The 15,361-nt window shown below is 34.9% G+C and overlaps 1 protein-coding gene across 1 annotated transcript in view; it reads left to right on the top strand.

The window, feature by feature from the left end:
- Positions 1 to 15,361, top strand: part of LOC137401692 (coiled-coil alpha-helical rod protein 1-like) — a 41,726-nt gene that overhangs the window by 18,650 nt on the left and 7,715 nt on the right. Inside the window, exons 8-12 of the mRNA XM_068088151.1 lie at positions 4,726 to 4,866; positions 5,497 to 5,695; positions 10,144 to 10,262; positions 12,106 to 12,206; positions 13,211 to 13,371. Of these exons, the coding sequence (XP_067944252.1) occupies positions 4,726 to 4,866; positions 5,497 to 5,695; positions 10,144 to 10,262; positions 12,106 to 12,206; positions 13,211 to 13,371 (721 nt within the window). The remainder of the gene's footprint in view (positions 1 to 4,725; positions 4,867 to 5,496; positions 5,696 to 10,143; positions 10,263 to 12,105; positions 12,207 to 13,210; positions 13,372 to 15,361) is intronic.

Below are 15,361 nucleotides of genomic sequence, written 5' to 3' on the forward strand. Positions count from 1 at the left end.
ATACGAGTTCCATAACAGTTCCATATACGATTTACAAAACAGAGAATAGGTAGCTGCGCAATCGTTAATAAATACTTAAAGGCGATTGATTGGTGCAGGTGTTACAGCATCGGTCTACCAACTTGAATGTCATGAGTTGGGAGTATCGCCGAAAGTTATTTTGTATCCTAACCTTGACCTCTGGATACAGATAGGTGAATATAATAAATATACTTTTAATTTTCCTTTTTTGTAGATGTATAAAATATTTGTTATTAGTTTTACTTTCCAGAATAGACTTTGCTGTCTAAAAATGAACTAATTGTAAATGGGCGTCGAATATGCGCATTTCCCATCAACTTATAAATTACCGCAATCATAGTATATAAAACTAGTGAAATTGATCAGAAAAAAGAGATAAGTTGTCCATGCACACTAATAATATTACTGTTACAATATAGCCAATAAATTAAAAAGTTAGGTCTAGGTTTTTCTTTTTGTTTGGCCAAAAGAATGAGTTGGTAAAGATCTTGGAACGGATTAGACGATCTGCACATATTTTACTGCTTGTATAATGTAAAATGCCTATAATATAAACGCTCCTGGGACGAAATGTTTACGTTGTAGGAGCGTCTGCAGTATGAACATAAAAGTAACTACATGATTAGTTTGTAAGAGCTTTCTGCATAGTCCTCAAATTTCATTCCAAATAACAAGAGCACACAACTACGCAAAATTCATAACAAGCATTTTCAATAAAAGTAACCAAGCAATGCAGATTTTGACACAACACGACACCATAATGTGTGTAAAGTTATTGCCAGAGCCTTCGTAAAGGAGTGCAAAGAAGGGCATGAAGCCTAAATTCAAGGAAGACAAAACTGAACGGAAAGGCTAGTTATATGAGAAGAGTATAACAAATATACGGAAATACATTTAACATTAATTTTAGAGCCTCATAGATCCTAACAACTCTTTCTCACCAGATTGTTTGCCATGGTTGAAAAAATACTTTCGCTAACCACAAGGTATTTGAGGGGTTAGACAACGACAGGTGACTGGGCAGAACAGGTGACTGGGCAGAACAGGTGACTGGGCAGGACAGGTGACTGGGCAGAACTGTCAAGGTATCTAGAATGATTAAAGGGGTTAAATACATGTATAGATCAATTTTATGGGATCAAACTTAAAAAGCGACAGTTTAAAGTCTTGTATATCTCATTTATGGTGTAATCTTTACTATAATAAGAGCTGTCCGTCTGTGAGAAGCCACGCTAATGGCATTAGTTCTTTAGGAAAAAAGTTGCCTCACCTCGGAATTGAACTCATGTTCCATTTTGCAAACAGCGATGCTACCAATTGTACCACCCGACCACCTTACAAAGTAGAGAATAATTGTACGTATAGTTATTACGCGTGATAAACTTTCACAGTGCACTGGACTGCCAGCATACGAGTATAACAAAATACAATTATAAACACAGCTACAATATAATTTTGTTCAAGTTAGTAAAACATGCATCTCAAGTCTGAATGCTACAGATATTTAGATAGAACCAACCGTTCTTGTAGTTTCACAATCTCAACAATGTCAAGACTGATTGAAGCAATGAATTCTATTAGGAGGTTGTGCTGTGCTTTGACCTTGTTTGATCTTGAGTTTGATTTACTCATTGTATGCATACAGATCGGTGTTCACTTGAGATGAATTTACACAAACTTTCAGTCGATTTGATGAGAAATCATGGTATTTTTCTATCATCTGTGATTGTTTTTGATGTTTGAAGTGATCTGACTGCCAGGATGTTTCAAGATTAAAATCGATAAAACTTGATCGCGGTTAAACGCTCAGAAGAAAACTGGTGTCAAAATGACGTCACTAGTTTCTTTGCTGCCAGTTTCAATTCTTATTCATATCAGCTTCAATGGTGCAATGTAATGGCCTAAATGCTCATTTATCACCGGCTTCTGTCGAATCTTGCTACTACTACTTTTGCCTTTTATTTGGACCTCAAAGAAAAGCGGAACTTTAAAAATAACTCACAAGATAAAAGATATATTATAAATGTATGGGAATTTTTAAAAACACTCAAATATCCATATCTTCGACTTGACTATAGCCATCACTCTGTGCCATGGCGTGCATGCCTTCTTCAGTGCATTCAGTATGCTCTTGAAAGGAACATAATCTCACATTTGCTGAGCTATTGTATTAGCTGTGTTTTATATGCTGAATTTTTGTCTGAAATAGCAAACATTGTAAAGGCCATTTAGGATTTGTCATAGTAATAGCTGAGTTTTGCTTCTAGACCCACTTGATTGTAGACATTCTTTTTACTGTAGTTGAAGTGTGCATTGTATGCTATGGTGCCTCAAATTGTGTTTAAGGAAACTTTTTCAAGCGATGATTTTGTTAATACCGATAGCCAGCTCTAGCTTGCACACTGCCCTCCTTTGATTTCATAACCAAAACCAGGCTGTCGTTTGACCTACTTATCTCATGCCGAATGCCTATGTGGCACATCAGATGATAAATCGATACAATTAAATTCTGTCAGCTGTATTTTTAATAGAGTTTAATTATTTTATCATTCAAGATTAGTATTCTATCCAAACTTCTTTTCCCAGCAGTTCTTGTGCCAATCATCTGAATTTCTTCAAGAAAAAATTTACCTGTCCATGAACTTTACCCTCAATTGTGCAGTTTAAATAGCTGCGAAGTCAGGTTTCACTAGCCTGTATTCACTCGCGCATACTTAAGCTTTTGACAAAAAATACTCGTTGTCTTCGAAAAGATTTTTGCACGTACACATTTCCTAACAGGATCTACGATGTAATTATATATGCATATCATTAGAAATGTGAAATGCTGGCACACATTATTTGATTTTGATTTGGCTTGTCACTCCGTGTAACCACAAGGTCTCATAGTTATGAATAAAATTCTGCAGATAATGATGTCATAGGCTGCTAGTGAAGTCAGGTATTGCCTCACTCATTCTCAAACTTTGCGCGGACTCCCTTCTAATCACTGGGTAAATAAGTGTAGAAGATGCCTTTTCCATATTTCTCATATTTCCTTTTCCAATTTCCCTGGGTCACTTGGGTCAGCATGGGTTACTGCATGAGAACTGCATAGTTGCTTGCGCTCATTGAAATTCTTGATGGAGAATTTTATGCGTAGATTTTCAACCACTGATGATTAGGTAAGATAATTGTTTAAAAAATTTGTGGATTTGGATTAAAAAATTTCAAATATTTGTGGATTTGTAAAAGCTGTTGGCCCATGTTAAAGGGAAAGGAGGGAAAGGATGAAAGGATAGCAAGCTGCTTTTGTAATCCATCAAACGATCATTTATCCTGAAACCAAATGTTTAAGTTAACTATGTATTTGGGATTTTTTTATTTCACAGTTGTCAGGTATCAGACAAGGACTTATTTCTGATAAATAGTTTACTTTTTTTCATGTTTTAAATTTAACTCTTTCACTACCGTAAGCCGATGTATCGGCTTTCGCGGTTATATAAGTACAGACCGTAAGCCGATGTATCGGCTTATCAATAGGGTTTCATTTTTCTCTTCGTCACTAAGCCCACATATTAGGTAGACTAATCAAAGTTTGGCTCCAATGAAACAACCTTGTTGCCAATCGGGTGCAACCAATAAAAAAATTTTGGATTCAACAATTCGCGGTTATATAAGTCAGACCGTAAGCCGATGTATTGGCTAATCAATAGGGTTTCACTTTTCTTTTTATTACGAGGCCCACACGTTGGCTAGACCAATCAAATTTTGTTTCCAGTGAAACAACCTTGTTGCCAATCACGTGCAACCAAAAAAGTTTTTTCGGTCAACGATTCCATTTCTAATTATTTTTCAAAACGGTAAAACCAGATCGTTATCATGGCAATAAGAAACACACCGTGTTCGTTCAACGCAAATAAAGCGTCAGAGATTTTGCGAGAGTGGGATTCACTAAACAATTTTATACTAATCTTTTAGAGACTTTTGTTCTGAATAAGATGAATTTTACAGTGAATCGATATCTGTTTTGATTCTCAAGATATTGCTTAAATACTAGCACTATATCGGTTTTTCGAAAAATTCGTTTGACTTGTTCAGGCAGAATAATCATTCGGTCAAAATTTATTGCGGTAGTGAAAGAGTTAAACGATCATTTTTTATAAACTTTCGTCAACTGTCGCTATGGCCGCGTGTGTAATTGTTATTGTTCATGTTATTGTCACTACTACCCTAGTAGTTCAGTGTGCTGTGAGAGATCATCAGGTGTAATAATTAACCGCATAATTATTTCAAAATCAAACAAGTTGCTTCATTGGTGCGGGTGATAGAGCATCGGTTTACGAAGCGAAAAGTTCTGAGTTCGAATCCTGTTGAAAGCAATTTTTTTGCAACCGCTATCTGTGGCTTTGGACAAACAGATGGATAGGTATGGCTCACCGTGAAGATTGTTGTTGTTCATGCTATTATTTTATTTTATATATTATTTTATATTATTACATGCTATTATTTTCTGCTTTTTATTATTATTTTCATGATTTGGAACAGTGAATTGATTTTACATATAAAAGTGTCACGCTTGGCAGTTTTCTTAAAGTTTGTCATATTTTTTAATCACCAGTGCCATCATTTCATTAGAATACAGTCTGACCACAGTTGAAAACTATTTGTAATGATAAAATTGGAGAATTTGTTTGTGACATTCAGTGCAGGTGTTTGTTTTAGTGACAGACTGGAGAATGAGAATGAAATTCTTCTCGTAAGGGTATCTTCCATAAATAGCATCCTTACCGCGCAACAGGATAGCCTCAGGACTGGTGGACCGAAGGATAGGGATGAGGACAGACTCCACACATTACTTGACAAGTACATAAATATATTAATATTAACTGCTTTTCTCCATCATTTTCTCACACAACTTGGTGTAATGAGTTTTCATTTTGTTGTGTTTGTATCTGTCTGTCATTTTGCGTAAACGTTACACATTTCTAGATTTTTTTGGCTGATTTTATTTAAATTTCACACACATAGGCTTTGCGCCTTTCATAAAATTCTCAATAATATTTGGTTTTGAAACCTCATCTGGTTCCTGACAACCTTTTAAACACCCACCTGATTATAAACTCAAGCAGACACCTTCACATACAATAATGACAATTTCTTTCAACGAACAAGTCCATGGATTGCTGTTGTGAAAGCAGTGTAGCAATTTGCGTCGAAAACCTACACACGTGCTGCCAGTTATCTGATTAAAATAAAAGGAATCCTAGGCAACGCCCCGCATAATGCTAGTATATATTAGCTATATAAATTATATATTTATATAAGATTATATAAGTTTTTTCAATCTGAAATTTAAAAAATTGATTAATAAAAATCTTGTTTTATGTTAGGCTATTTAGAATGGCCTCTAAAAATCATCACCAAGTAAGTTCCAAGCATAGCCCCAAGTTCTAGAAGCATGCTGAGGGGCATCCTATATGATTTATAATGTAGATGGAGGTACAAGGTCTATCAGCTACTGGTTCAACAAAAGTCCCGAGAACTGGTTGAGAGAAAGGAGGGGGATGAGTGGAGGAGGCATCAAGTGATGATGGAAGGCCAGATGCAGTCTCTTCAGAGCAAAATTCGGGAGCTCTCCGCGTCAGTTGAAGATAAACAGGGGCAGATAACTCTACTCACTCGACAGAAACAGGTTATGACTGGCTAAACAGTTTTCCAATAGCAGCTGAACGTTTCCGTAGCCGAGACCTGCATTATTGTGTCCTGAAGTTTGCTAAAAATCTTTTTACTCCAACTGAGGAGAGCTTAGCCAAGTATTATCTATTCGGATCCATCAATAATTAAACAAATAAATCAAATAAATAATCACAATATAATATATAACACGTAAATAAAATAATATTCATAAATAATTAATAAAATAATTATATTTAATATAATTATTATATTCAGTTACAGTTTTACTTTGATCTACAAAGTTAATTCATGTCAGAACCGTCACGTGTTAGAGCAAATATTCTCATAAGTATAAATTGTATTTCATTCAATTTACTCAAAACCTTGGCATTAAATTATTCAGATAAATATATGCAGCATTAAAACAAATGTGTTATATGATAACAAATTTAAGAATGTAAATCATATATACTAAAATGAACAAATAGAGTATAAATCAATAATGAATTATTTTAGTGGCGCTTTACCTTCATATGTACATTGAATGGCTGGAGAATAGCTGGAGAATGGCCATGTAGTTTTGAAGATGCAGGAGCCGGTCGCTGTCTGGGTATCGAAAGTGATAGGGATACGCAGCTATTCTAGTTTAGACGATGTGGACTTGTTGTGTATATTGGATAATTTTATACATTTCATCTCTACCCAATTCGCGCTTGTTTTTTCATATATCTTGACTTTCTCTTTTACGCTAACTACTAAATGGATTTGACAAAATGATAATGGTTGTTGCACACCGAGTCTGATAGATTTTGTATATTTGTTATGAATAGAAAAACACATAGTTTTAGTATGAAGCTTTTGTTGCTGAGGAGAAGAAACATTCTAGCTTTGTCTATTTTGATCATTTGGTACGCAGAATTTTACTCAGTGTTTAATTAGAAACTAATATTCTGTCGGCAGCCATTTTTTATTTTTGTTTTGGTTAGAAGTTTCCTCGGTATTTTGGCAATATCTTAAGAACTAATTGTCCAAACGACTTGAAACTTCGGAATTAGACTGGCTCTGTATTATGCACAAAGCGACGTAATTTTGTAATTTCTTGTGAACCGGAAGCACGAAAAAACAAAGCAAAACTGAGTAGCCGAGTTTGCTCGAACGTTGAGTCAGATGAGAAAACATTTTTCCCCATTTAACTCGAACTTCAAAGTATCGAGTAGTGTCCATGCTGTCTTGTCCCGCCTCATATTGCCCTTTTTGTGACTTGTCTTGTTTCATCTCCAGTGGTAGTCAACCAGTTACAGGTTTTGGTTTAAATTCTACCCTTGCATTTTTATACCCGTTGACAAGTGTTGACACACAAGGGTTTCATAAGGGCTTTAAAGATAAACTTACACAAAATCTTTATAGGTTTTAACAGGAAGTATCGGTATGATTTGAAAACAAGGTTGTGTGATACAAAAGATTTGTGGGATGAGCTGTAGTCAACTTTCATTGTCAAAAAACTATGCTCATGGTCTGATAACAATTGACAATTTCTACCAGTTCTGTATTGATAATAAAACAATTAATTTAAATTATTATGTAAATTATTGAAGCTTTATATGATGGCTACCAAATACTTGAGCACAATGACACTATGGTTTTGTGCTGAATGAATACAGCCATGGCATGCTTAAAAATTAGCTTACACAAAATTTTTGGGTGTTTTATCAGAAAGTATAGGTATTTTTCCATCATTTGCAATTGTTTTTGATGTTTGAGATGATCTGATTGCCAGGACGTTTTAAGATTGAAATCGATAAAATTTGATCACGGTTACAATGATCAGATCAAGTGAAAGTGTGATTATGACATCTATAACTGCAAATAGATAGATAGGATAGAGACAGGTGTTGCTTCAATTTCAACGTAATAGCCTATATCAACTATCGTAATGGTAACAACCAGTGACATCATTTTGCACCTGATTTCCTTCGGTGAATTTTAATCGCGATCAAGTTTTAGCGATTTTAATCTTGAAACATCCGGACAGTCAGATCATCTCAAATATCAAAAACAATCGCAAATGATGGAAAAATACCTATACTTTCTGATAAAACACCCAAAAATTTTGTGTAAGCTAATTTTTAAGCATGCCATGGCTGTATTTATTCAGCACAAAACCATAGTGTCATTGTGCTCAAGTATTTGGTAGCCATCATATAAAGCTTCAATAATTTACATAATAATTTAAATTAATTGTTTTATTATCAATACAGAACTGGTGGAAATTGTCAATTGTTATCAGACCATGAGCATAGTTTTTTGACAATGAAAGTTGACTACAGCTCACCCCACAAATCTTTTGTATCACACGACCTTGTTTTCAAGTCATTCACAGGGTCAGTGTCACAATATTATAGGAAACCTACAACATACACTTGGAAAATACAAACTTGCTCATTTCTACATTTAAGTTACAAGTTTCTAAATCCTACTTAAACTATGCCCAGATTATTGGTAGTTATTCTTCCACGCATTTGACAAACTATGTTTTCTATTAAGTGACACCAACATACTGCGTCTACCATTGTATGTTTCGGTTTATGAACTTTCTATTGCTACAACCTACAATCACTATCCCGACTCCTCAATTCTATTAGATAACCAACTTTCAAAACACATTTGTTCAACTCACTCAATAATTCCTGATTTCCGCCTTGTGACTTTTTACTTTTGGCTTGTAATGAAAAACATCACTTGTTTGCTTATTACTAATGCCAAGAAAAACTTATATGTACATGCAATCGAGGCAATCAGCTAAGCCATTGTTAGGATTCTACAGATGTTACATAAGGGCTTCTTATGTCTGTATAACCCTTTACTGGCATTAGCAACCATCAACAAAATGATGTTTTTCATAACGTGCCAAAAGAAAAATAGAAAACAGAAATCAGGAATTATTGAGTGAGCTCAACAAATGTGTTTTGAAAGTTGATAATCTAATAATATTGAGGAGTAGTCGAGATAGTGATTGTAGGTTGTAGTAATAGAAAGTTTATAAACTAAACCACATTGTGAAACCACAAAACTAGAAGACAAAAACCAGGAATTATTGAGTGAGTTGAACAGACATTTTTTAAAAGTTGGTACTCAAGGAGTATTGCGGAAGAGTCAGGGTAGCGAATTGAGGGTTGTAGTCACAGAAATTTCATAAACTGATACATACATGTATGATTGTGGATCTAGTATGTTGGTGTAACAGAATAGAAAACCGTCTGCAACAAATTATGAACAGAGACTAACTCACCTCCTTGAATTTTCACTATAGAGAGAACATTACATCAGCGAAAATTCTAATCGCTTCTGTAATGTCTTTATGGTTGAGCATTTCTTTGCAATGTTTTACCAACACACGACTCCTGAACCAGAGATATAGCATATCTATGTATACAAAGGCACGGTTGTAGATTTAGCTGTTTTACATATAGTGTACGCTCTTCATGTACAACGGTGTTTGAAATAAACTGGACCCCTTTGTTGGAACCCCAAAAACTTTTATTTACACCAATGTTACTCGTTGTGAATTTATCAGTACCATGAATCCTCATTTGTCGTTGTTTCAAATACAAATATGATCACACCGCATACATTTTATTTGGTTATTTCAAGTCACATACATGTACATGACTTGAAACAAGCAAATATAAATGTATGCGGTGTCATCATATTTGTACAGATTGCTATCTTCAACCCCATTAAACAGTTAAGTGTTCAGGATTTACCTTACATAATCATTCAAAAACATATATTTTTACAGCTGTTTAATTTACATATTTGAAATCAGGACAAAATGAGGATTAATTTAATATATAATTTATGGATATTGACTAAATTCACTATGAGTAACAATGCTATAAATGAAAATTTTAGTTTTCCACCAGAGGTTCTAGTCTACTTCACACACCATTGTATGTCGGTACTCTGTCTTTGTTGTTTTTTGACTAGCTGAATGCCCAGCGGTGCACGGGTAATAAAAAAGTTTTGCATGGAACATTTATTTTCATTGGCTAAGTTTCTTTACCCCATGAACTTGAGTAACTTGAGTAACTTGAGCTGGAATAAGAGCCGTTAGTGTAACTTGAACCAGCGTTACAAAAATGGTTTGATTTTAATCGTGCTAGATGAAGTGTGAGCATTTTAAACAATCAGCATTGAAGATTGGAAGGTGTATAATTATGCTCACAATTATTCAGCACTATAGCCAGTTAGATACGTAGTCTAGTGGTTTAGCATGCCTGTCTGCAGACCTGGATGTTCTAGAGTTCAAATCCAGTGTGAACTAGATTTTTCATTCCTAAAAAATTTTCAGACCCACTAATGACAGACAAACAGACAAACTCTGAGATTTATATATAGATTTGTAGCTTCTTCCTCATTCAACAAGCGCAAAGAAATTATTCATGAGTTTTGTGTGGTTTGTAGAAGTTAGAATCATCCAATAAAAATTTACAGCTGACACTGGTGGAAAGCAAGGCAAGAGAGAAATGGAAAGATGAAATGTGTGAGAAGGCAATGCTGGCCGTACAAGAGCTATATTCTTTGTAAGTCTTGGTTCTGACATGTGCTCTGGTTGGTGTTAGTAATAGTAACAATTTCTCTTAGTCTAGATACAAATTCATAAGGTGTTGATAGCCAATAGTGAGGAAGGTGGTAAAAAGGCTAATGTGGTCTCAATGGCTGTGTTTTGGGGTGGATGTTAGCTTCCTTGATTGTGTAGCAGCAAACATTAAAAATGTCTGCAAGCAGGATATCTGTAAGATTTGCATAACAAATTGAAGTCTTCTGCTGCTCGCTTGAAGAGCAGATTTGAGATTCTTTCCGTCACAAACTAAAGTCATGGTGGTTTTTGTAATGTATATTTGTCAAAGGGAACTAATCTTTTTCTTGAATGAACAATTATTTTTTTATAAAATTTTTTTAAGTAATCAGTGCTATTAATGAATAGCACTGGATCGGTGCTAAACTATTTTCATATGAACAACTAGCAATCTAGCAAAGTTATGGTCTTAAGTGTATAAATAAAATAGTATGTAATGTTTTTTTACAAAAATTTACTACCATAATTGCATTTTCTTTATTTTGTGTATATACAACTGTGCTTTATATGTAAATGATGTCCGCATGGCTTTAGCTCTACAAGTCAATGCATAAACATGTAACATATATAAATACCTAAGCTGATTTATTCATGCATATTGTCGCTTGTTTGTCGATTGTTTCATTTACTATATGAGGAAGAAGTATTTGTTTCGACCAAAAATTTTCCCAGCAGTTGCCATTTCATTAAAATCTATTCTCTTTTGATAATGTTGACAAACTTGGCACTACAAAAGAGCTCCAACAATTTTTTATGAATCAATTATGGCTAATTGTAGTACTGTGCGAACTCTGCTTACGAAATTAATTTGTTTTGTAATCTGTTTTTTTCATAAGTAAAAAATTTTGTAAGCAGAAATGAATTTTATCATATAAATGCCTTAATCCATTCCAACCAACCACAAAACTCAGAGATAACATTTGCATAAATTCTAAATACATGTAATGATTGAAAGCAGTAACACATAACCAGTACTACATAATAAATAGAAAAAGTACACATGGGCAGAAGAGATAACAGAGGAATAGCAAATAAAATCTATGGATGGTATGTTTGTTTGGTTACCCTTTTTGGCCGTCTTGAAGAGGCTAAGAGAGTGGGAGGGGGATGTTGTATTGTTGTTTTGTTTTGGTCAGAATAAATGTTATTAAGAGTGTAAATATAAAGGTTTAGTTACATCACTACGGATTGAAAATCTATGTCCTTATACAGAAAACACAGAACTTGAATTGTTAGTAGCTGGTGTGATATATGCTAACTCCCAATTATAGAACAATGCGAAGAGTCGGCCAACGGTTGTCATCTGAACAAAAAAATATTGTATGAAAATGAACAGACACCCTAAATTCAAAATGAACACGCAGTAAAATTCAAATTTTGCTCTTTGCTTTTCTGTTTATATTTTTGTTTTGTTGTTCAAACAAACGAAACAAACGGACTAAAATACGAAACATCTTTCATAAGTCTAAGCATTATTTCTATTAAAAGACGTGTATTAACTTACCTCTTCACTATTAACTTACCTCTTCACTATTACTCATTTTAGGCAATCTTTTTATGGTTCTCCTTTAGTCTCTCCCTTACAATAACTACTAGATCTTCCTTGATTTTTTGATTAAGTGATTTGAAGACGTTTGCTCTAGCTGTTATATGTTTTTCTGTTTTAATTAAAAGAAAAGCCTTGCGTTCTTTTTTCACACCTCCTACCATTTGTTCTCTTGGGCCATGAAACTCGTCAATCTAAAACCCTGGCTATATCCTAACCATGATGTCTTGCTGTCACACAGGTATGAGTCACAGGTAGGAATGTTGTCAAGCATGGAGGGGAGAGTAAAGCAGCAAGATTCCAGAGTGATTGGTGTATGCAAGCTTTTTAAGCGCTGCAGCGGTAAGGGGGACAACTACACTCCGTACTCTATAGTTTCTACTATAAATACTGCTTATGCATGTCACACTCTCGTATCTAGGTCAACAAAAAGTAGTTAGCTCATATCTGATTTGTTGGGTTGTTTTCTCATGCTTGAAAGCTATTTTTGGGAGTCCATACTTTCAAAAAATGGCGATTTTTAATATTATCTGCTTGAGCCAAAACTACTTGAATGGTTTTTCAGGGTAACTACGGAATAAGGAACAAATAAACCTGCTTTTTTCACATGTACTAAATTGATGGAAACTCATTAAATTTATTCTGGAGGATATAGGGAAATTCATTCAACAAAAGCAACAAACACCTGGCGATAATTATTATATCATTCCTTTGCAATAATTATGCAGCTACTTATTCTCTGCGCTTTGTCAGCATACGTGGCAATTCAATTATAATGCCGTTGCTATAATAGTCGAAGCATATTATGTTAGCAAAATATCGTTCTCCCTATAGTTATCCATTATTAGTGATGAGCTGGGCAGTGCTGATTAATCAGTAAATTTGCCAAAAATGTCCACGAGAAACATTGTAGGAAACAGTCAACAAAATGCAAAACATGACTCACCCAAAATATATCGAACAATGTTATCTGGCTTTGCAAATAAAAACTGGCAAAATCGCCCAAACTCAGCCTGGTGTGAACAAAACAAATCTGCCCTATTGCTTCTCTAAAATCGTTCAGAGATCGAATGCAGAAACCCGATTTGCAAATGGGCTGGCGTGAACGCAGCTTTACAGCTAGTCAGACAAAGTTTCAGGAGCTCAGACGAATAATCTGTTTAGTTAGATGTGACAAGCATTGAAAAAATTTGTGCTTACTAAACCAAACTTTTGTGGGACATTTTAATATATTACAAAGTAAATTAATCTTGGTTAGTAATTTAAAAAGTTGTGCGTTGAAATCCTTGTAAATGTTGCTTCTCTCATCTATGAATATTAAATGAGCATTTTGATATTATTCACAGGTGCAGTTCAAAGCAAGTTGGAAGGCCTTGATGCCAGATTGTCCGAGAAGCTGAGAGAATGTGAAAATTTAGATGGCAAGTTGTCAGAGTCTGTTGGCGAGTGTCAAGGATTGACACAAAAGTTAGCCAATAGTGAGCTAGTGAAGAGAGATATCCAGCAGGTTAGTCTGCTCTGACAGCATAGCTCACGTTACGTACTGTGGGCAGGTCTGTACTGACATCGGGGCCTAAGTTACACACTGCAGGTAGGTCTGTGCTGACATCATGGCTCATTTTATGCACTGCAGGTAGGTCTGTGCTGGCATCATGGCTCATTTTACGCACTGCAGGTAGGTCTGTGCTGGCATCATGGCCTAAATTACACACTGCAGGTAGGTAGTGGTAAATTGTATATAGTCAACCAGTCATTGTAACTGACCAGTGCAGAACTTATTTTCTAGTTTACCCAAGAAACTTCAAGTTCAAGATGATTTTTGTATTTGCTTATCTTATAAGGAATTTAACTGAGTCTCAAAAATATTTGTATTCAACTTTTTTATTGTCTCATATTACACTCTTTTTCTTATTTTTATTACTTTTCCTGCACGCCATGAGAGATTGTCAGGTGTAATAACTATGTTCACAATTATTCTTATATGTGTAAAGGTGATTGAGTAGCGCAGTGGTGGCGCGATTAGCTGTAAAATGGAATATCTGAGTTCGGTTCCTGTGCGGGGCAATCTTTTTCCTAATGCTCTCAGGGTGGCTTTGGACAGGCAGAGGGACATGGATCTTATTATAGTAAAGACTAGGCGAATGCACGGCATTGCATGGGTATTAAAAACAGCTTATAAACAGCGGCAGGTAATGTAGTTGTCATTGGCTAATTTAAGTAAGCTAGTTTAGTGCTAAACTTACTATTAAGAGACGTGAGAGCAAGCTTTAGTGACATTACAGGTAATACAACACCGTTATGCGTATTTCAACCGATGGAATGACTATCTGTTCGATTAATCTGTTGTATCCCGTGTGGCTTAATGGGTTAGACTGTTAGATTGTCGCCTTGTAAACTGGTTGTTTGAAGCTCTAATCCAATACCATGCAGATTTTTTTTGCTATTAGATTTTAATCGCTACAGCTGGACATACACAATACACACAGACTTTGAGATTTATATATAAATTTAATTTCCATTCTATTGTTAGTGTGCCAACTGAACTTGATATTTCCTTTGCACATGGTAGTGCCAGATTAAGTGTCAACCTAGTTTTGTTTTGTCAGTTCTTGTTATTTGAGATCTATAACTCATAGCTTATGTAGCAAAAGCCCGCCTTGTTGAGATCGTGGTAGGTTGTCTGTTGGTGAAATATAACCCCTGGTTTAATAGCTGTCTTAGGTGTGTCCTATTACTGTGGCACATGAAATGAAAGCTTTGTGTTGTTATCTTTACTGCTGTTAGCATAACTGTAAATGGGAATATTGTTAAAAAGATTCAGTAAAGGAATTCGGGTTTTCTGTTTCGATTATCTAATTGTTTTAAATTTTTCACAACTTTTGTGGGTTTATTAAAATCTTCAAAATTCTGCAATCTTAATCCAGTATCAAAGAGTAGGCAACTCCAAATTCCTGTTTACATTCTTGCTCAAGTCTGTAGCATAACGCAAGTTTTAGGCATGAACTTTAGCTCAATATAGGTCTGGCTGTTTCTGGGTTACAAACACTTCTTGTTCTCCACTATTTCACATTTGTTTAGATTTTAATAAACGTTGTATGACCTTTTATATTGTCACAATGATAAAAGATGACCTTTTATATTGTCACAATGATAAAAGATGACCTTTCATAGAACAGGTAAACTTATTACATATTTAACATTATTTATTTATTATATATAACTGTTATTATATCAACTAAAATCTATACTATAATAAGGGCAGTGTCCGTCTGTTCGCAACCATGGCTAGAGCGTTAGAAATAAAATTGCCTCACCCGGAAGGGATTGAACTCGGTTACCCCAACTAATAGTCTAGCACTACAACCACTACACCACTAAATCACTATTTGGTATCTGTAGATGAAAGGAAACAATTGTCTCGATGCGTTGAGCCTGTAAAAAATATGTTAACAACTCATCCCAAAGTTTCGCTTTGCAAAATCTTCTATTTTTTATCG

The sequence above is a fragment of the Watersipora subatra genome, chromosome 8 (assembly GCF_963576615.1).
Source record: "Watersipora subatra chromosome 8, tzWatSuba1.1, whole genome shotgun sequence".
In the NCBI taxonomy this organism is placed as follows: Eukaryota; Metazoa; Bryozoa; class Gymnolaemata; order Cheilostomatida; family Watersiporidae; genus Watersipora; species Watersipora subatra.